General features: G+C 50.9%; 2 protein-coding genes across 2 annotated transcripts; both read left to right on the plus strand.

The window, feature by feature from the left end:
• Positions 1–2,939: 2,939 nt before the first annotated feature.
• On the plus strand, positions 2,940–4,124 carry LOC100899551 (cytochrome c oxidase subunit 4 isoform 1, mitochondrial). The gene is made up of 3 exons (XM_003742395.2): positions 2,940–3,024; positions 3,365–3,465; positions 3,630–4,124. Exons 2-3 carry the CDS (start codon positions 3,369–3,371, stop codon positions 4,040–4,042), a joined length of 510 nt encoding a protein of 169 aa, XP_003742443.1. The 5' UTR covers positions 2,940–3,024; positions 3,365–3,368; the 3' UTR covers positions 4,043–4,124.
• A 1,826-nt stretch (positions 4,125–5,950) lies between these two features.
• LOC100903554 (multidrug resistance-associated protein 1) lies at positions 5,951–13,784 on the plus strand. The gene is made up of 17 exons (XM_029111197.1): positions 5,951–5,959; positions 7,558–7,733; positions 8,097–8,276; positions 8,547–8,721; positions 8,830–9,084; positions 9,216–9,419; positions 9,506–9,737; positions 9,908–10,101; positions 10,198–10,962; positions 11,074–11,375; positions 11,511–11,676; positions 11,812–12,011; positions 12,141–12,461; positions 12,585–12,755; positions 12,838–13,022; positions 13,135–13,279; positions 13,381–13,784. Exons 1-17 carry the CDS (start codon positions 5,951–5,953, stop codon positions 13,556–13,558), a joined length of 3,858 nt encoding a protein of 1,285 aa, XP_028967030.1. The 3' UTR covers positions 13,559–13,784.
• Positions 13,785–20,798: the final 7,014 nt, after the last annotated feature.

A 20,798-nucleotide genomic window follows, 5' to 3' on the forward strand; every position in this document is an offset into this window, starting at 1 on the left:
CCCAATGTTGTCGTTGTTGTTGTTGTTGTTGTTTTTCGAATCGCGTGATCGTTGTCCCGGGCTTGTTCTTCTAATAATGTTGTCAGCTCGGTGGAGGCGCTCTAACTGAGATCAACGCGGACTCACGTAGAGCTCACTTCTTCTAAAAACAGGTCCGCCGTTTAACTAAGGAGGCCGAGCCAGGATGGTTTGTGGCTCTGCGAGGAGTCGCGGATGAATCCTGCCGAGCCGAAGGCCTGCTGGAGCCAGGGGAGGGTAATTTCAGGAGGAAGGGATGGAGAGTAGAGCAAGCTCTCACTACCATCACCACTAGAACACCAACAATCTGGAGAGAAACATACACGCACGACAGACTCTGTCTGCCAGCAGCAGCAGCAGCCAGTCTGCCCCAGAGCAATAGAGAGAGCGATCACAAACAACCGACTCTCCCGATTCTACTGCTCCTTCTTCTATCGATGCCGTTGCTGCTCGAAGACCGTTGATGCTCGTACGGCGGCCGCCTCCTCCGCCGCTGCCGCCGCCATCGGCAGATTCTCGATGGACGGTGCCGCCGGAGCATCGAGTAGCCGCGCGGACATTTAATCTTTCGGTACGGAGGTGCGACGCCCCTTGCGGCACGTCTGACGGTACCCTTGACATACGTTCCCGTGGAACAGGCTACGGAAAGATACGGATAGTTGTTCCAGATACAGGAAGAGTAGAGTTAGCTGGCAGACGGACCCTAGCCGTATTCGCGATGATGGCGATGATCTCTGCTGACGAGAGGCAGGACATAAGTTTTTCGGTCTCCTCGCATTCTTTGAGCACCCATGCTGCGGGACGCAGGGCGATGAGGCATAGTTCCTGAGGCTTGGGCAATCCTGAGATTATTCCGATCCTGGGAGCTTTCATCCGATCTCTCATGTACATCGAGGAAATTCGGGGAAACCCGACTGATCGAAAGTGTCCTTCATTGCGGAGTGCGAAGTCGAAACCGGGCCTCGTCCCTGTATTAGAAGGTTCCATGCGCGGGGAAGAAATTTCCATAAGTTCTCGAGGAATTCTGAACCACGGAATTCCCTTCTCTCTACGATCTCGAGAAGGAGTCGTCTCCCCCACGCATTTCTCGTTCTCATTGGGACTTGTTCGTTGCTCGTGGTGACCGTCCACCTCCGTTCAGTCTCCCGGCTCCCGGTCACGATCAATCACCGAGAGGTGACTCGTGTGTCCCATCTTCTGCGTAGCAGGGCGTTGGGGAATGTTCCCAGTAGTCGGATTGTTATCGATCCAGAAGCGATGAAAGAAAAAACGGAGAACTTTCCCCCAAAGGTTTAGGACTCCATTTCTTGCGAAAGTTGTGGAATGTGATGCAACTGCCAGAATAGAGTCCATTACTCAATGAAGGACGGATCGGACGGGATATACGTCCAATGATTCCATTTCTCGTAGGTGGGAAGATCTGAGTGAAATCGATTCTCAATTGACCGATTGGCAGAAAGTTCGTTTGGCGAACTTACGCGATGATTGCTTCAATCTTGTGAACGACAGCAGCGTGAGTGCTGACCGAGTTCTTCGCTGCCTGGCTAAGCTTGTCTCACTCAGTCAGTGAAATGAAAGCCTTCGGGCCTCACTTCGGAGGGGTGGAAGGAGTTCTCGCACACGAACCGGGCCAGCTAAAACGGAAGGGTGTCGTAACCCTCCTGACGGCGGGCGGATGAAGTAGACGGCTTTAGCACCTCGTTGCCGGACCCTTTGCGAGGGCAAGGCACAAGCGGAGATCGCTACATTGCGATCCAAGACGTATCGAAGATCTACGATCTGAAGTATCGCGATTTCCACGTCCTGACTGCTGATGCTGTGGGCATCTGGATAAAATTAGGCAATCTAACCGGCGTCTGAGGCTCAATGCCGTCCCATGACCTCAACCTGGCGGTCTCGCTCACGCTGAGAGAGAGAGGTCACGAAAAGACGGGGAGCGTCGCGACGTTCGAGGGCGCTCCCTGCTGTCGCCCCCGCGTCGGCATCCGGAGAAGAGGAGCCTTCCGAGTCAAACTTCCATGGACCCATCCGATCTTCTTCCCGATTTTGCGCTCGAAGACTCGGAGCGTGCTCCCGAAACGCGAACGACAAATGGATCAGGTTTGGTTTACCTCCAGGAGGTTTATCGTGAATGAAGCCGAACATCTCCAGCACATTCATGCTGCGAAGAGCCGTCGAACACGAATCGTTTGAAACTTGTCGAGCTCGGACCGGATGATTTAACCACACAAATTGCTCCATACAGAACTGCCGCGGCGAAGCATGCGACGGCGCGACCGTAACGGCCGACCAAGCACGAGAGGCGCGAGCGACGATTGTAGCGATCGATCCGGTAGCTCAAGTCAGATGGGTACGCAATAACTTCTGGAGGTCTCCCGGGAAGGGATCAAGGGGCGGGAGGCTGACAAGAGACTTCGGAGCTTGGTGAGATCGTCGCGGTCTGATGAAACACCTGATGAGGCTTCAGCCGATCTCTCAGTGAGTTTTGCTCGACCAACGAACACGAGATACCTCCGAGAGGTCCGACCTGAACAATTTTGAGGGAGAAGTATCGCCAATGTGAAGGTGCGGCAAAAGCAAAGCACTACCGGCAAATCAGAACAAGCGAAAATCGGCACGGGAACGGGTTCCCGATGACTAGTGACTGGCGTTTCGTCTGACCACACTCTTCAGAGCACGTCTGACGTTTGGAGCGAGTCCGCGCGCGGCTGTCGATGTTGTCGACCAAACGATAGATAACCCTGGACTTAGTCGGAGTACTCCTCGGAGTTCTTGAGGAGATTAACAGGGGCTCGAGAAAATCATGGGAAAAATCGAATCATTCTCTCATCGACTTCGTGAACTTCAAGTCACAGAGGGCGCCATCCTCGGAGATGTGATCGTTTTTGAACTTCGCGCCAAGCGGAGTCCTGAGCCGCGGCGTCTTCCAGCGGCGAGTTCTGTACGAAAACACCTTCGGACTGCAAAGGTCGTGTTGGGACATTGCAGGTTGCGTCGGAAAACCAGGTAAATGATACGTGATTATGGACTAGTAGACGATTCACGAGGGAGATGTAAGATCGAGATTTTCCGGGGGCGCGCGTCGCTTCGGTCTGCTCTGAAGCCTGACACCTTCCAAGCATGTCCCCGATATTCTCCACGATACGCGGCTTAACTTGAGGGACTGGTCTTTGCGAAATTCCGGGGATGGTTCCGGCGGGGAATACATTCAGCGTACGTGAGCGTACCTCTCCGCCTGCGCGGACCGTCATGTAGAAGTTCCACAGACTTTATAAAGGCTCCTGAAAGATCAGTGTCGACCTATTATCCATGAGATGGAGGCATAGCTAATGAACCGTTTCTTCAGAGAAATGTCTCTACTGAAACCAAAACTTCTCTGCACTTTGCTGGCCCGGAGGACTTTCCACGGACGTGCCCAGATCGGGAAGCGCGAGGTCGTCGGACACGGTAGGTGTATGCACTATGGCTGGTAGGATTGATTTTATGCTCAAATTCCCCATTTTAGTTTCTGGTCCTGAGGGGCTCCCATCAAGCGCATCTCAAAATCGCCGAAGCAATTATGCGGATGATGCTCCAACGAAATTCCATCATCGAATCTCCTTGATTTCCAGGCCTGAACGGCACATACAGTTACCTCGACCGAGCCGACTGCCCCTACCCTGCAATCCGTTGGGAAGAGCCTGGATCCCATATCGATGCGCTCCTCCAGAAACAGAAAGGAGACTGGAAGAATCTCTCTCTCGAAGAGAAGAAGGCTCTGTACAGACACTCGTTCCGTCAAACATTCGTCGAGTTCGACAGTCCTCGCGGCGATTGGCGAATCATCACCGGAGGTGTGATGTTCGGGCTCGCCTTCGCGCTATGGATGTCAATTCTCCTGAAGAAGTTCGTCCTCCCACCATTGCCTGAATCATGCAGTGAGGAGTCCAAGCAGGCTCAATTGAAACGCATGATTGAAATTAGAGCGAATCCTGTCGAGGGTATCGCCTCCAAATGGGACTACGAGAACAACCGTTGGAAGTAAATTCTGTCAAGTCCGCTGGAATTATATTGTGTAGTTTTAAAATAAAGGAAGGCTTCACTCACCGCGTACTGGGAACTAGGGGACTAATGCCTTCTTCATAGATCATTGGAGCTGTGCACCGCGAGCTGGGAAAGCCTAGTTCTCCCTAGTATCGTACTCTATATCGAGCGGACAGGGCTCGAATCATTTACGAGGGCGACCGGAATGAAGACTTTCAAATATTGGGAATCGCACAGTGGTCAAAAATCGATTTTTAGGTGGACAAAATTATTTGAACGCTTTTTTCGACTGACTCGGATCATTTGAATTCGGAAATGAGCCCGAGAGAGTTTCTGGTCGTCATCTTGGCCCTAGACACGGAGTTCGTTGGAACTTGCTTATCGAGAGCATTCCACTAGTCAAGACAACACTACGGGTCGCATCCCTCATGGGTCTCCCACTCCTCAGCGCTGAGACGGAGGACGCTGAGGATGCGGCTGAGGATGGAGGAAAAATCAATTTTTGACCGCTGTAAGTCGCCTCGAGAAGCTCTCCCATAGGGAAACCTCGAGAAATCGCGGAGGAGGGCTCAAGCGACATCAATGTTGCTCGCAACCCGTGTTGAAGAAAAGGGCCGCATTCCCTGATTTCCTATTGCGCGGAACTTTTCATAAAACGTCGGCTGCCGGCTTGAGCATGTCTGGCTTTCTCCGGATCAGATTGAGTGGATCAGATTTCCGATCTCTGAGGAGAGGGTCCCGCTCAGAGAAGCTGACCCGATTCATCGAACGGACGGCCGAGCATGACATTCTACCTACCGAAAGCGTCGATCATGTGGATTGATTGTTTATTATTCATTACTCATTACTCGTATGTATACCGGGTTGTGCCTAAATCGGTTTTCCAATTCTTCTCCCGAGAATTCAAAGGATTGAGAGGAAGAAGCGCGACGGATGACCCCCAAATTTTACACGGAAAAAAAAAACTATTCTGTCTGAGGCTTGATTACCTCGAGGAATCGCATGAGACTCAATTTTCCCCTATTGGGATTAAAATTCCGTCCCGTTACCTGTGATGATCCCCTTGATTTTGGATTCCGCACCCGAAAGTTATGTCTTCCCTCTCTTTCACTGGGACTCGCGCTCCAGGACTCTAGAGAATCGTGAGAAAACATTGAAGAGGTAATTGATTAATAGTTGATTAATCCTTTCGCTTTCAAACTCCGGACGGCGGGAGCTCAGCACATTATGACAAGGCAAAGGCGCCCGTATCCTCAAGCTGATTCTATCATGTTTTGTCTCAGATTCTAGGCAGATACGGAATAATTATCATGGTGTCATCGCACCGTGAAATGCTCCCTGGACAGACGATGAGAGACGCCTAAGCATGGGTCCGCGGAAGCGCTTGTCGAGGATTTTTTCGCTGTCGGAGTCGTGAGCAGGTCTTTCTGTCCATACAACGGAGTTCTCATCACTCTACATCGGAGCGTCTCTAGAGCGTCTTCTTACTTTAATCCCTCGCAATTATTTTTGCCGGGCCCGTTGGCCTTCCATAGAGGACACTGCACCTATGCCTATTCGTGGGTAAACGAATAGGAATTCAGAGCAGAAACAATCGCTTCCAGCGCGAATAGATGGAGAGATAATGGCGGTTGCTCCTGCTATGCGCTCCGTTATACAGGTCAAACCATGCTCATCGAAGGCATGAACACAGATTTAATCTCGGAAGCTTCTGCGCCTGAGTATCTTTCGGTATATGTCCTCATCATTTGAGTCATCAGATCGCCCTTCAGATTCCCGCAGGTCTTCGAACTTGACTGAATCCATCGCCCATTACGATTCAAGAACGTGGGCCAGTCGAGGTTATTTCACTCTGCTATAAAAAGCTTTCTTCGCCCGGAGTGAGTCTCTCCCTAGGGAAGGGTAAAGCATGTGCAAAGTGAGAGTACGTATGACGGGGGTGTCTCTGAGGGTCTGCCCTAGCAAGTGACCGGCTGATTGTGTGCACACAATCCGCCTTTATCGGGCTTCCATGCTACGGCAGCGTACCCGCATACAAGGATTGAAGCCTGTCAATTTACCAAACAGCCGCCGATCATCCCTAGGAAACAGGACCCGCGGGACGAGAGAGACTTGGAAAGCCCGCCTGCTCGAAACATCAGCCTGAGCGACCGGCGCGTTCGCCTGAAGCGAGAGGTCAGTACCAATACAACGAGTCGGTGTTTGTAGATGCGCTTAGCCAGGATTACTTTCCGAACCCCAGGTTTCATACAGACTTTTTTGACGGCTCTCTATCAGCCCCTGCAGGGTAGATTAACTCGAAATGTGTTGGAGAGACACGGGATGACGTGTGAAACGAATGATCTTCGTGCAGATTATCTTCGAAGCCGCTCCTTTGTGATGAGCTCTCGGCACTGATTCCTCGTTCGTGAGATTTCCCCGTTATACGGAGAGAAACGAAATTAGACGGTTGAGAGACTGCTCTCGACCTGCTTCGGCTCTCCGGGTACACGAACTCGACGCTGATTTCGATTCGAGCGCATTAGAATGAACAAGAGCCGCCGAGGCAAGAGGCAGCTCCACCGATTCGACTGAACAATCATGGAACCGCGCGTTGACTCAGATTACATCGAGCTAGCTCGAAGAGGTTTCCGCAGGAAATGGTTCTCCGGGAGACTTCCCCTGAACATGCCTGCTCCGATGAGTATTCTCGTGAGGAGGCTGAGTCGGTCAAAAGGGAAACTATTTCCGATCAACAGTGCGATAATTTAGCGCATGCTTGCAAAACAGTCTCGCGCTACGCGTTGATCATCAACCCAGTGCTTCTATCTGTCCCACTCAACTTTACGATCTCAGCGGTACGCCCTGTTTTCCGGCCCCAGTGCGGACCGCTGCCAAAATCGACAAGAGGAGCACGCGGTGTACCTCCTCCTTGAATCGCGTGAGAAGCACTAGCATTTCTCGCCGGATTCCCAATCTTGGTCGCGGTTTTTCTCGAACGGAGCAAAGCGAGGCAGACCGACGCGACTCTCAGTGAGTGGCCGAAGTTTACCTGATATTCTCGTAGATTGCAACGACATTCCCTTCACGAAGATTTACTACGCTCAGTAAGAGGCTTAGAAAAGCGCCTGGCTTGGCCAGGTTTCCTAGCGGCCTCGACATCTTTCTGAATTACTGCGAGGGAGCGCATCAATCGTTCATTTTCTCAGTTTCTCTCCAAACCCTCGGCACAGAGCGAGAATATAATTGGAGAGTGCCGGAGATCTTTGTGGCGCGAATCAACTGCACTTAAAGCCCTTGCAATTATCAGCTTCAACGCGCGATGCCCCTTTGTCAGTCCGATTCATTGAGCTTATGATGGAGATATAAATATTCTTTGATGATCCTGCGGACCGCGATTGTCCCACGAATCATTCGCGGCATTTCCTGGCGACTCCCCGCAGAAGTACATACAGAGAGGGCCTGGAATGCCACGGAATACGCCGGGAAGCGTCGCGAAAAATTCACGGCTCAAGCGATGATTCATCTTGTTTCCAGCTCTTCGACGCGACCAGAGACATGACCGATGACAAATCTGAGGCTCAGAGCCCTCCGCGCGGGGAGAAGCCTGCGGACCCAATAAAGAAATACACTTTTCCCAATGAAGCTCAGACGGAAATTTCGCGAGAATGGCCGAACATATGGACTTTCGCTACCTTTGGAAATTACACACGGTGAATGAACGCTGTGAATAGTAGAGAGGCATAGGGCTTTACCGATTTCGATTTACATCCTAACTCCTGCGACCTCCTGCAGCATAATTTGGAACGGCTTTCGGAGAGTGATTCAGCTGAATGAACTGGTAGCACTGCGAGAGGTGTATACCACCCGATATTGCTGGGAAGCATTCGAGGCTGCTTGGAATCGGGATACAAAGTCCGTATGATTATTATGTGGCCAAGTTCTACAGATCATCCCAAATAGACTAGGGAGCCTCTCGGAATCAAAGAATTTCTACAATTCGATTCATCGAGCCTTACAGTCTGAAGGACTCGATCGAAGAATGCGGCGGATAGATTGACAATCGGTTTTTTCAGAGACGGGAAAGGTTCAACCACTAATGGTCACGAGGGTGAATCGTCTCCGAAGTCGTCGGAGCCGCCCCCGCGCTCAATGTTCAGAGTTCTCTCTAGAGCCTTCAGGACTTTCATTCTCTACAGTTCCATCTGGGAGCTTGCATTCGATATAATTCGTCTTCTACCGGTCTACGTGCTCAGGTGGGGTTGGGACAGGTTAAGTGGGTCAAAACCGGGCGAGCTTATTTTGCTCGCAAAAGGGAAGGGAGGGGGATGATGACGCCCCATTCCCGTACCCTATACTCCAGCCTCGCGGCCGAAACATTCTGGAAGGCATCGCGCCCTCGACCCGTCCCTCTTTTTGTGAGCTCCGGCGACTAGGGGTATGGAGATACGGCACTCGTCTAGAGAGCTCCCGATCCGCAAGCCGTAACATTCTCTCGAGGTTTCTGATTCGAGAAAAAATTTCAGTAAAATGATAGCTTTCGTGGAATCAACAGACCCACAGATTGTGGGCTATCAGTATTGTGGTTTACTCTTCGGGATCAGCGTGATCGCAACGTGTTCCTCTAATTGGATGATATATAGCAATGGCTCCGGAAGCATTCAAATACGTTCGGCCCTGATCGGCGCCGTTTACCACAAGGTGAGCAATCTAATAATAATTTCACTCTCTTCGGCAAATGATGCATTAATTGCGGGAGATGCGTGCTTCAGTCACAAAGAAGCTACTGGTGTATGATTCGATTTACAGAGCCTTCTCGTGTCGAGTGAGGCAAGCCAACGATATACAGCTGGTGATCTTCTGAATCTGATGTCGGTCGATATAGACACCGTTTTCGAACTCATTCAATTCTCATCTTTGATATGGGGGTGCTTCGTCAGAATCCTTAGCTCCCTAGCCATTATTTGGTTCCAATTGGGACCATCTTGCCTCGCCGGACTGCTTGTGATTATCGCTTGCTTGCCTTTCACTGTGTTCCTGGGAAAAGCCACCGCACAATATCAGGTGAGCAGATTCTCCATATCCTCGGCTTACCGAGTCAGACTACGCGGGGCATTCATCTCTGGGGTGGAAAGTCCGTCATTCGTGCTGCTGCGTGGTGAAACGGCGGTAAATATATCTTTCTCTTCTTGAAGGACCGCCAGTTGAGTGAAAAGGACAAGAGGCTGGATGCCTTGAATGAGATGTTCTCCGGCATAAAAATCATCAAGTTGTTCGCCTGGGAGATACCCTTCCTCAAGAGAGTAGAGAAAATCCGTCAAAGAGAGGCCGGCTGGATCCGGAAATATCTCTTCGGCCAATCCGCCATTATGTTCCTCTGGTACTGCAGCCCTTTCTTGGTGAGCTCCTCTGAACTGTGTGCGGCTCCGTTCCCCTCTAGACTTCGCCAATCGACCAGGATACCTGGACTTGATTTCTCTTCCAGGTAACGGCGGCAGCGTTCGGGACTCACATAATGGTCGACAAAAGGAACGTGTTGACCCCTGAGAAAGCATTCGTTTCCTTGTTCTTGTTCAACAATATGAGGTTCGCATTGACTTTCCTCCCAATTCTCCTCACAATGCTCCTGAGAGCCATCGTGTCCTTGAAGCGCATCGGAAAGTACCTCCAGATCGATGAAATCTGTCGAAGCGACATCACCGATAATGTCGCGGAAGGTTAGGAGCGATGAGATCGGTTCCGATATTTTTTTCCGAGTCGGGCAAAAAGCTCTGGGAGTGAATGCCATCGCCTCGCTGTTCTACCACTGATATGATCCAATCATATATACATCAATCGATATCCGATGGGGGCTCCTGTTCCGAGTGCGGTTTCTTGTCGTTCCCAGGCGAAGATATACACTTCCGGGGCGCGAGCTTGAGTTGGGGAGGCGATACGCCTGTTCTATCGGCTTTGAACCTCGCAGTGAATTCGGGAGAGTTAGTCGCCATCATCGGCCGGGTCGGTTCCGGTAAATCATCTCTGTTGAGTGCAATCCTCGGTGAAATGAAGAAACTCGAGGGTTCCATAGATGTTGGAAATGTGAGTGACCCACCAGTGGTAAGAGGCGCGTCTGAGCGATCGCCGATAGAGCCGAGGTAACCCGACTCACCAATCGTTATGTTGAAATGTTCGCAGAAACGCATTGCGTACGTTCCGCAACAAGCCTGGATCCAAAACGAGAGCGTGCGGCAGAATGTCATTTTCACTGGAACCTACGAGCCCGGTTGGTACGAGGAGGTCCTCAAGAAGTGTTGCATGAAGCCGGATCTCGAGATCTTCGAAGCGGGTGATCTCACGGAAATCGGCGAGAAAGGTGTAAATCTGTCAGGGGGACAAAAGCAGAGAATCAGCCTCGCACGAGCCGTCTATCAACGAGCCGGAATCTATCTCCTCGACGACCCTCTGAGTGCCGTCGACGCTCACGTTTCGTCGGACCTCTTCGATGAGATCATCGGTCCCCAAGGTCTCCTGAAAGATGTGACTCGGGTCCTTGTGACGCATTCTGTCACGGTCCTGCCCTTCGTCGACAAGATATTCGTGCTCGACAACGGTAAAATCACACACTCGGGCTCATTCCAAGAAATCATGAGGACCGACGCGGCTATAAGGTCTTTCCTCGTCGAGCCGAAGCTCCAAAACCAGGAATCCTCGAGAGATTCCATGAGCCAAATCGACGGCTCGAGGAGTTTGAGTGAAAGTTCCTTGACTCTGGAGCGAGCCACGTCACATATGAGCGCAGATGCTGGTGGCTGCGGTAGGAAAATTGGAGCTCTCATCGATGAGGAGACCGTGGCGAAAGGATCTGTCAAGTGGTCGATATACATGAATCTCTGGAAGCTTTTCGGAGCGATCAACGGTCTATGTGTGTTGCTTGGGCTCTGCACCTACCGTTTCTTAGAAGTGAGTGGGTCCGTCAACCGTTGCTGTGCTTGCCGTGAAGATCCATCCGGCCCGAGACCGACGCATCAATGACCTGACCTCTGCTCAAGATCTCTCAAATCGTATCTCCAGGCTTATTCATCGATCTGGCTCGGCTACTGGTCCGACGATGCCAAAAACATCATCGAGAGTCATAACCTCACTGAAGCAAGCTCGGGGATTTTGGATGAAATTCGCGATGCCTCCCTGTGGCGCATATCTGGCTATCTCTATTTCGGGGGAGGACAAGCCGTTGCGATTGTGGTCGCCTCGATCTTCCTCGCCGTCGGGTGCCTCGCAGCTTCCTCGAAACTCCACTCTGAAATGTTGTGGTGCATCATGAGAGCTCCGATGCGATTCTTCGACTCAACGCCTATCGGACGAATGGTGAACAGGTAAATCAGACGCTCGCAGGAAACAAGCGAGGATACCCGCTATTTCTATTCGCCTGAAATTCCTGGCACTTCCATCTTGAATGCAAGGGACGCCGGAGCAGCCCTCGTGTTAGCCTGATGTTCAATTCTGATCAGGTTCGGGAAGGATGTCAACGTTTTAGATCTGGAACTTCACCTCCATCTCGATGGCTGGTTGGATTCTGTGACCCAGGTCATAGCTACGGTGATCTTGATCAGCATCGAGATCCCCATGTTTCTCTACGTGGTGATTCCAATAGCCTTCGTCTACTTCATCCTGCAGGTAAGACCTCTCCCGGAAAACGGTTCGAAGTTTTCAATTCGATTGCGAGAGATTTTTCTTTTACTCGCGAATCCGGGATTAGCCCACTACGCTGCTCGGGACTCACGGCATTGCTCATGAACATTTCCCGTGCAGAGAGTCTATGTCGCCGCCGCTCGCCAGTTCCGCCGACTCCTGTCGACCACTCGGTCTCCCGTTCTCAATAACTTCTCCGAAACCATCAGTGGGGTTTCGACCATCAGAGCATACGGTGCCGAAGATTACTTCATTGAAAAGTGTCGTATCCGTTCGGACCTGTGTCAAAACTGCTATCTACACTCCATCATCGTTTCAAGGTCAGTGAGCTCAGTCCTCCTCAAATCGCATCTTTCGACTTATTCCCTTGCGGTCCCGGAGCCATGAGAGAAGAATAGATAATAATAATAATCAGGCGAGAGCTTGATCGCTCATTGAGAGCCTTGCAGATGGGCCGCCATTCGGATCGACATGTTGTCTACCATAATAACGACCAGCATATGCTGTCTGGTCGTTTTCTATCGGGAATCAATCAGCGGTGGAGTTGCTGGATTGATCATCTCGTACTCTCTGCTTTTCTGCGACGCTGTCTCTTGGATGATCAGGGTCGCCACTGACGTTGAGAAGGCTGTCGTCGCCGCGGAGAGAATCAAAGAGTACACTCAGATCGAAAGCGAAGCCCCCTGGCAGGTCGACAAAGGTCCAGTGCTTGATGGGAACTGGCCGCACAATGGGGAAATCAGACTGATAGACTTCAGCACAAGATACAGGTTCGAGTTTTTTACCTCCGACTTTTTTTGGAATTCGTGGCGGCGGGCTCGCTGTCCAGCCCCGAAGGTGCTGAAAAATGTCGAGCGCAATTCGGGTCATGCCCACCGAGGACCTTCTTTTAGGGAAGGCATGGAAGAAGTCCTGAAGAAGATCAATCTCGAAATTCACTGCGGCGAGAAAGTCGGTGTCGTAGGTCGGACCGGAGCAGGAAAAAGCTCCTTGACGCTGGCGCTGTTCAGAATAATCGAAGCGAGCCACGGAAGAATAATTATCGATGACGTGGATACATCTCAGTGAGTTCTTAATGTCATCTCGAGCTGTTCATCCCTGAATTCCTACGGACCGCGTGCCATTATCATTGGAGTTGGTTTCCAGACTGGGGCTCCATGATCTCCGGGGGAGGCTCACCATGATTCCGCAAGACCCAGTGCTGTTCAGAGGGAGTATCCGTTCGAATTTGGATCCGCACGACCTCTATACAGATGAACAAATATGGGCGGCTCTCGAGAGAGCCCATTTGAAGAAGAACCTGTCGAGGCTCGACTATGAAGTCGCTGAAGGCAAGTGGCCTCAGAGCTTATCCGAGAAGCTCATGTACCTCTTCGGAATAGTCCGCTCCGACGTTTTGCTCGATGCTGGGAGCTCTCAAATCTTAAACTGTATCCCATCCAGGTGGAGGCAATTTTTCTCTCGGCGAGAAACAGTTGATTTGCTTGGCTCGGGCTCTGCTCCGGAAATCTAAGATTATCCTCTTGGACGAAGCCACGGCAGCCGTGGACGTGCAAACCGATGCGCTGATCCAGGACACAATCAGAAGGTGCCCCAGTCGAATGCCTCTGCTCAATTATATCGGGGATGTTCTTTCCCGATTACTCGGAATGGTATACCTGTATGACTAATATTTCAAATCTATTCTAGGGATTTCGCTCACTCTACCATCATCACCATAGCTCACCGGTTGCATACAGTCATCGACTATGACACGATTGTTGTCTTGAGCCAAGGCCGGATTGTCGAAGTCGGAAAACCCAAAGAACTGTTGAAGGATCCGAAATCTCACTTTCATACGATGGCCAAAGATGCCGGCTTGGTATGAAGTCAAAAGCGGAAATCTTCGACCACGAGCCTTCATCGCCGACTTCTGACGGCAGAATCCTCGCCCGAATTCCAATCTCGCAAGGGAGCTTCCGTTTCTTATTTCGATTCCGGAGATATCTTGATCGGAATGATGCATGCAAATCATACTCCTTCGTAGAAGGGAGGAAAACGGTCGTGATGCACACTCTGCGATTCGCTGGAGTCTAGAGGAGCTTATGCCCAAAGCTCGATGTATCCCATTGAAATGGTTGTTTGAAGGTGTCCAGAGAAGTGTATAATTCCCACGTAAATCCTGTGAAATGTTCGATACAGTTCTCCACTGCCGGCAGCGTTCTCACGGCTGAATGGATCTTTGGAGAGGCACTCCGCTTCGGTCTCATCTCGAGTGCAGGAACTTGATATATACATATATTTTTTCGGTGGAACAGCTCGCAAAGAGGTGACCCTATAATTCTCAATAAGAACTGCGAGCGCGAAAAGGGGCAGGGGAACTGAGGGGAAGGTAGGAGGAGAAGGTAAAATAGCCATAGGAAAGAATGCATTGACGCACTACCCAGAAGAGTGGAGAATTCAACTGGAGTGTGGGGCTCATATAAATAATACCCCTTGAAAAACCCAAGGCTCTTTACCTGAAGGAAGAGGGCGGACAGTGTAAGATTTGAAGAGTTTAGGATCATACGTTGAGGGGAAGACATGAGGGGGAAGGGCATTCCATAGACGGGACATTTGGCTCTACAGAGGAATCCTGTTTTTTTGGAAGCTGACTTGGCCAGGTTCGCTATGTAATTGAGCCATTTTAGATTTGATGAAAGGCACACGCCTAAAATAGAGATATTCGCAGAAGGAAGTGGCGTTTCGTCTCCGAAAGAGACGGTTGGACTAAAGGGCTTGGTTTTCTTCGTGAGAAGGGTAAGCTGCGTCTTCAGGGAGTTGAACTGGACCAAATAAGTTGAGCCCCATTGCAGAATCTCCCGGAGATCGCAATCAATGGAGGAGAGCGAGGTGCTTCGAGAGGAATTTGTTTGGGCAGAGGTCGGCTGCTCCTTGAAAGAGTAGCCAGTAGCCAGCATGGAGTGTACTGTCGTCGGCAACGCTGTGTATGGGATTTGAGGTGGAGGCGAGAAGATCATTGATGTGCTACAGGAAGAGAGTTGGAGAGAGAACTGAGCCTTGGGGTACACCTGCGTTCATTGGGAAAGATCTGGAGAGGGCGCCATCGGCCATAACCTTAATAGAACGGTGACTAAGGAAGCTTCAAATCCAGTTGCAGAGATTGGGTTGGAGACCAAAGGAAGGGAGCTTATTGAGGAGAGCGGCATGCCAAACCCTGTCGAATGCCTTGGAAGTGTCCAGAGCAACAGCAAGGGTCTCGCCAAGATTTTCATAGTGGAGCTCCAAGATGGGTGGTGTAGAGAAGAAGATCGCCAGTGGAGCGGTTCACTTCCAGAAGCCATACTGCCGATCACTAATGAGGGAGGACTGTTCGAGATGGCCTTTTTCATAACCTCGGATAGGATGGAGACGAGTGAAATGGGACGATAATAATTAGAGGGCGAAGATTTGTCGTCTTTTCCGGGGACAGGTCGAACGAGGGCAAGCTTTCAGCTATCGGGGAATACGCCTAAATCGAAGGAGAGAGAAAAGTCTACGGAGTACAGAAGACAGAGGTACAGAGGTTCTGGGGCGCATTTTTCGAGAACTATTGCTGGGATACCATCAGGGCCTGGGGCCTCAGCTTCCAAGGTGCCGAGGATTTTACGGATCGAGGACTGGTGGAACGTTGGAGTTGATTGCCGGGATCAAGTTTCAGAGTTTTCTGCAAAGACCTCAGCGAGGGTATCGGCCTTATCTTCAGGAGTTGTTGCGAGGGAACCACCGGGCTCAGAGAGGGGCGGGAGAGTGCTTGTGGATGAATTTCGGCGGATTGCTTTTGTTAGTGACCAGAATGGGCGGCTGCCACTAGGGCATGAGGTGAGTTTTTGAGCGATGGAGGAGATATGGGGGTTCTTAGATCTCTCTATTTGAGCTTCGCAGGCATTACGAGCCTGCTTGGAGCTAGAAAAAGTTGACGGCTTAGGCTAAGATTCCCATGCATGATATGCCGAGTTTTTGTTGCGAACAGCTGTCGAGCATCGTTTGGTGAACCACGGTTTCAAGTTGGAAGAAGTTTTGCGGGTAGAGTGATATGAATAGCTCCATGTCAAGGAGGATAAAGTCAGTTATGGTAGAAGCGCATCCGGAGACATCTGCAAGTTAAATCAGTGAGAGGACCAAGGAAAGGAGGAGAAGAAGGTGCGCAGCTCGTTCCAATCAGCTGACTCGAAGTGCCAGACATTTTTACAGGTTGATTTTGATTTGACGAAGAGGAGAAATCGGTCGGATTGCTTCGTTGAGGCAATGATCTTATGATGTCAGGCAATGATCTCAGTGGAGCGGATGAGGCAAGTGAGTTTCCGGGTCACTAGTCAGGAAGAGCTCTAAGGTGCTAGCAGATTGCGAAATTCTAGGTGGGATTCTCGTTGGAAATGTAACCAATTGAGTAAGATCATGAGAATTGAAGAAAATTTCGGCCTCGCGGCCTGCAGCATTGGTAGCTCCGGAGTGTCAGAGCAAAGCAGAGTTGTGGACGTTGGAATCACCGACTTAGATAATTTATGAGTTTGGATAGGTGGTGTTGAATAGGTCGATTTTACTAGAGAATTAAAAGAAGAAGGAAACGTGATCATTGTCGTTGGGGGATCTATAGAGACAACAGAGAAATATTTGGGTGCCGGAGCTAGAGGTTTTTAGCCAGAGGGCATCGAAAGCGGCCACACCACGTGGTGTGGCAGCTTCCGGATACTATCCAGTTCGGGCCACCGTAATTTATGGCGGTCAGCTCGCGGAAACTGTTTCACTGCTGTACCCTTCCCACTGCAATGGTCATGGAGGGCCCATGGGCTGAGCCGGTCAACTTCCCCTGCGGATTCGATAAGAAGAGAATAAGAGGAAGGTTGAGAGTAGTCGAAGAAGTAGGATATAGTAAGGAAGGTAAGGTTGAGCGGGACAGGAGGGATAGATAAGATAAGCGGATACGCCAGCCTGGTGACCGAACATGGCAATGCCATTTTGGGTCATCAATGGCATATATCGGGGCTGTCTTTCTGGGATACGGCAAGTGAAGACCTCGGCAATATCGAACCAATTTGTGACACCTCCAGTTTACTCCACACTCTCAATGACCGCCACAGCCGACCTCTCGTCGCTGTGCGACCGTGTTCTCCGACTGCTTCTCGCACACTGTACACCTCGCACATCTGACCATCCGTCTCACACCTCAATCGACAAACGTCCATCTACACCACATTTTGACCACGACATCCGGTTACGCTACCTAAGCTGACTTCTGACAGCTCCTCCACCTCCAACGACCGCCGTATAAGTACTAATTCCTGACGGCATCTTCACCTCGCACATCTGAACATCCGTCTTACACCTCAATCGTCAAACGTCCACCATCTACACCACATTTTGACCACCACATTCGGTCAAGCTACCTAAGCTGTCTCCTGACAGCTCCTCCACCTCTAACGACCGCCGTATAAGTACAAGTTCCTGACGGCATCTTCACCTCGCAACGACGGTCTGGACGTCGGACATAACGGATTCCGCCTTAACACCTTCGCGAGACGTAGATAACAGAAAAGATGACCGCACTTCGTTGTCTGCGGATCATCCGGCACCGTCAGACATACCGCACATTTATAATGCGCCGCCATCCTAAAATTGTGCACGTCTTCTTCGGTCCAGCCGGCTGGGTACTGCGGACCAGCCATTTTCACCTCTGCCGACTGTTCCTCCGCCGCCATCGCACGTACACTCCACACACGCCTTCTTCTTGCACTGCAATACGGCGACCCTGTCTCATGCTGATTTTCCAGGCAGTCCGCTCACGCTCATTGTCGACCGGCTCGTAGCACACCACACGCTGAAAAGACTGCTGCTTTGTTCGATTCGAGCCTTCCGATCTATTTTCCGTTGGGGGTGTCTTCTTTCCACCGATTTCAGCGTGCATCGCCCGCTCGCTCTGCCATCGCTACCTCCTAGTCGTCCTCAACTTGAACGTCCTCTTTCCACTGCCTACCGGCACATTACCACCTATATATTTTTCTCTAATTTATCATCTTTTCCTAATTTCCTCCTTGCTTTTTCCGCCTAACTATCTACTTAGTATATTCGCCTCGAAAATGCACTGTTCGCTTCGGCCGAACTCTTGCTTCACCCTCTTTTCGGCGTTCTCGAGCCTCTCTCCTATCAGCGGTGTAACCTAAACCTTCTGGTGATTTCGGGCCCGTTCGCTTTTTGATTTCGGCGCCCCGTCTTTTCTAGAATCGTCGCTTGATTCCTCCCCAACCGCCTTTCTTGTTTGTCTGATCTTCGGCTCCGTCTCCTCTGCTTGGATCGACATGTTCAGACCCTCGAAATGTTGTGACAACTCGTCGACTCGAATGTCCTCTTGTTCGCTCTGCTCGATGTTCTTCTCCACCAGCGACTGCTTCGATGCCTCCGCCCGTTAAATATTCTCTGATTTCCGTCGTATCTTCCTTTTTGATCGCTTGCATCACTTGGGCCATCACTTCTCCAATCGTTCTCGCATCTATCGCACCAACTTCTCCTTTGGTTCTGTCCGAACCCTGATACGACATTAGCTTCGTTAGCTCTGCTTCCCAAGATCTTCGCCGCAAATCCCACCGCTGCAAATATCGGGACTGTCTTTCTGGGATACGGCAAGTGAAGACCTCGGCAATATCGAACCAACTTGGGACACCTCTAGTTCTAGTCTTACACCTCAACCGTCTGGTTTGATAGACGCTCTAACTAGCGGGGCTCTTCGGGGGAGGGGTCTCCGAAGTTCTCATAGTTGGGCCGATGGGCAATCGGGCTTAAGGATCCGTGCTGATGTTTGAACTCATGTCTGAATATCAATATTCGGCTGGAAAATATATTGCAAGGTATCGCGTAGGTTCCTCATCAAATCACGATCGGAATTCTCAGGAGAGGAATTGGCTCGAGGCATGTCGGCAGTGATCGGGAAACGTCGGCACTACACGCCTGCGGCTCGTTCCAATCGCAATGTGAAGGTGCCCCTGCGATACATGCAGCCGTGCGCCACGCGCGTACACAGCCATCGACGGGGAAAGGAGGTTTCCGGGTTCTATCCCCTGAGCCGGCCGTTATTACTTCTTGGGGAATTGATGTTCTCAATGGAAGGGGGAGTCCTTTGGGTCATCACCGAAGGAAGTCAGGAAATTCGCAGTTCGGATCCGCGAACATTTCGGCGCCGCGCTCTTTGAGAGATGATGGTATAGACGGTAAGAATTGGCTTACAGCCTTCCTGAAGCGGAAACCAAGCTTTCCAATACGCACACCTGAAGCCACGGACCTCTCGAGGGCGATCTCGTGCAACAAGACAATGTCGGCAAGTTCTTCGATATATTGAGCGACCTTTATGAGCGCGGGAGACATTTGGAACTTTGAAAAAACCGCCAGAACAAAGCTGCAGAAGACAGATCGTGTGGTCGGTGCTCATTGGATTGAGTGCGGCGCCGGCGTTGATTCAAGCGCGCGGACAACTGTGGTGGAAGGCGGAATACAGCGCACCGCAGTTTTGAGCGCGGAGGCGGATTCGGGCGCATGGCTATCGGAGCGCAGCGTTTATTCGTGCCCTCGGGGCGATGGGAGCGCGGTCCAAAATGAGCGCAGCGTTTATTTGAACTCCAGAGATACAGGAGACCTCTTACCGCTCAGTTTCCATTTTCAAAATTGAGAAATGACCCGAATCTCGATGCTCCATGATATCCCATCATACATTATTGTTTATAGTGTCTGCAAATAGATCGAGCTTCAAGGGCTGAATGATGGACAAGTTGGATTTTTCCCTGATGTACATGTTGTCGAAAATACGTCGATGAGCCCGGCGCACATGACTTCCTAAACTACAGAGTTCTTTTGAGTTTCTGCAAAATCCTAATTCCTCATGAATCTGTGACTTGGTAGCAATAGATTTTAAATGAGATATTGTGCGCGATCGCTTCGTGAAAATCCAGCGTCCGCCGTTGATCATCGGATGACACAAGATTTTCGAGCCTCTCGATATGGTCTCGGTATCGCCCCTTCGGCAAGGTGTCAGATCCCTGAGCGAGGCCATTGTTCACCATGAAGGCCGTCTTAGCTTGTTCAGTGATCAAGATTTCAAAATATCCGACCAGAATAGGATATGGAGAGCCTACTCTTTCAGAGACCGCTGAGTCCCGAGCCTCTACTGCGTTATCAGTTCGCGCTGTACCCTCCAGAACTGAGCTATGAACGTTCCACGATTCGTGCTTCATGCGAGGTTTAGTGCGCTCCCGCCCCACCCATGCGCTTCCGAAATATGGTAATGTGACGAAACGCTGCGCTTTTCGCTAGGCTGCGCTCATATTCGCCTCAGCGCTGATTCAAGCTCCGCGCTCGGAAACAGGGATCGCTAGAGTTCGCCACCGCACTCAAACTAACAGCACGGTCAAGGTGACGGCGCGCTCAAAATCGCTCTCACGCTCAATTCTATGCTCGCGCCTCGTCTAAGCCGCGCTATATGGAAGAGACACAACACTCGTGACCTTGGCGATCGCAGTTCCCGCGACGTGGAACAAGATTCCACCTTTTGACGTGAGAACGTCTCCGGATTCATTCGAGTTACCACACGAATGAACTTCGTCCTCCATGCAGCGAAAGCTTTATACGCTTTGCGGCGCCAGAAGTCCTTTGATGCGCGACGCAACGCGACCGTTGGGAGCTTCGAACCTCTTCTGTTTGTCTCCACACAGGATATTTGTCTTCTCAATTTCGGAGTGGAGCCTCAGTGGGTGGCTGGGTCTTCCGCACCGATTTCTGCATACATAGCCCGAAAAGCTCAGGAAACTCGTATGAATTGGCGATTCTGAGAGCAAAGATGAAATGTTTACAGTCTGCGCCGTATTTCCCGGATTACTGAGAACTCATCAGAACGCAATCTGCCGATGCATCAATGCCAGCCCCTATTGATCGAAGTCGTTTAGTGGAAGGGGAGTATGAGGACCAAGGACCGAGGTAAGAATGCTAATCTCGCATTTTCCGTCCGATGTCTGCAGTATCGCTCACTGATATAGTCTGTAGGCGGGCGGATAAGTTGGTGGAGTCAAGTATGGAGATCGTCCCTGTTGTCGATTGTCGCTGATGAG

This window comes from Galendromus occidentalis, unplaced genomic scaffold (assembly GCF_000255335.2).
Source record: "Galendromus occidentalis unplaced genomic scaffold, Mocc_1.1 scf7180000077384, whole genome shotgun sequence".
Lineage (NCBI taxonomy): Eukaryota > Metazoa > Arthropoda > Arachnida > Mesostigmata > Phytoseiidae > Galendromus > Galendromus occidentalis.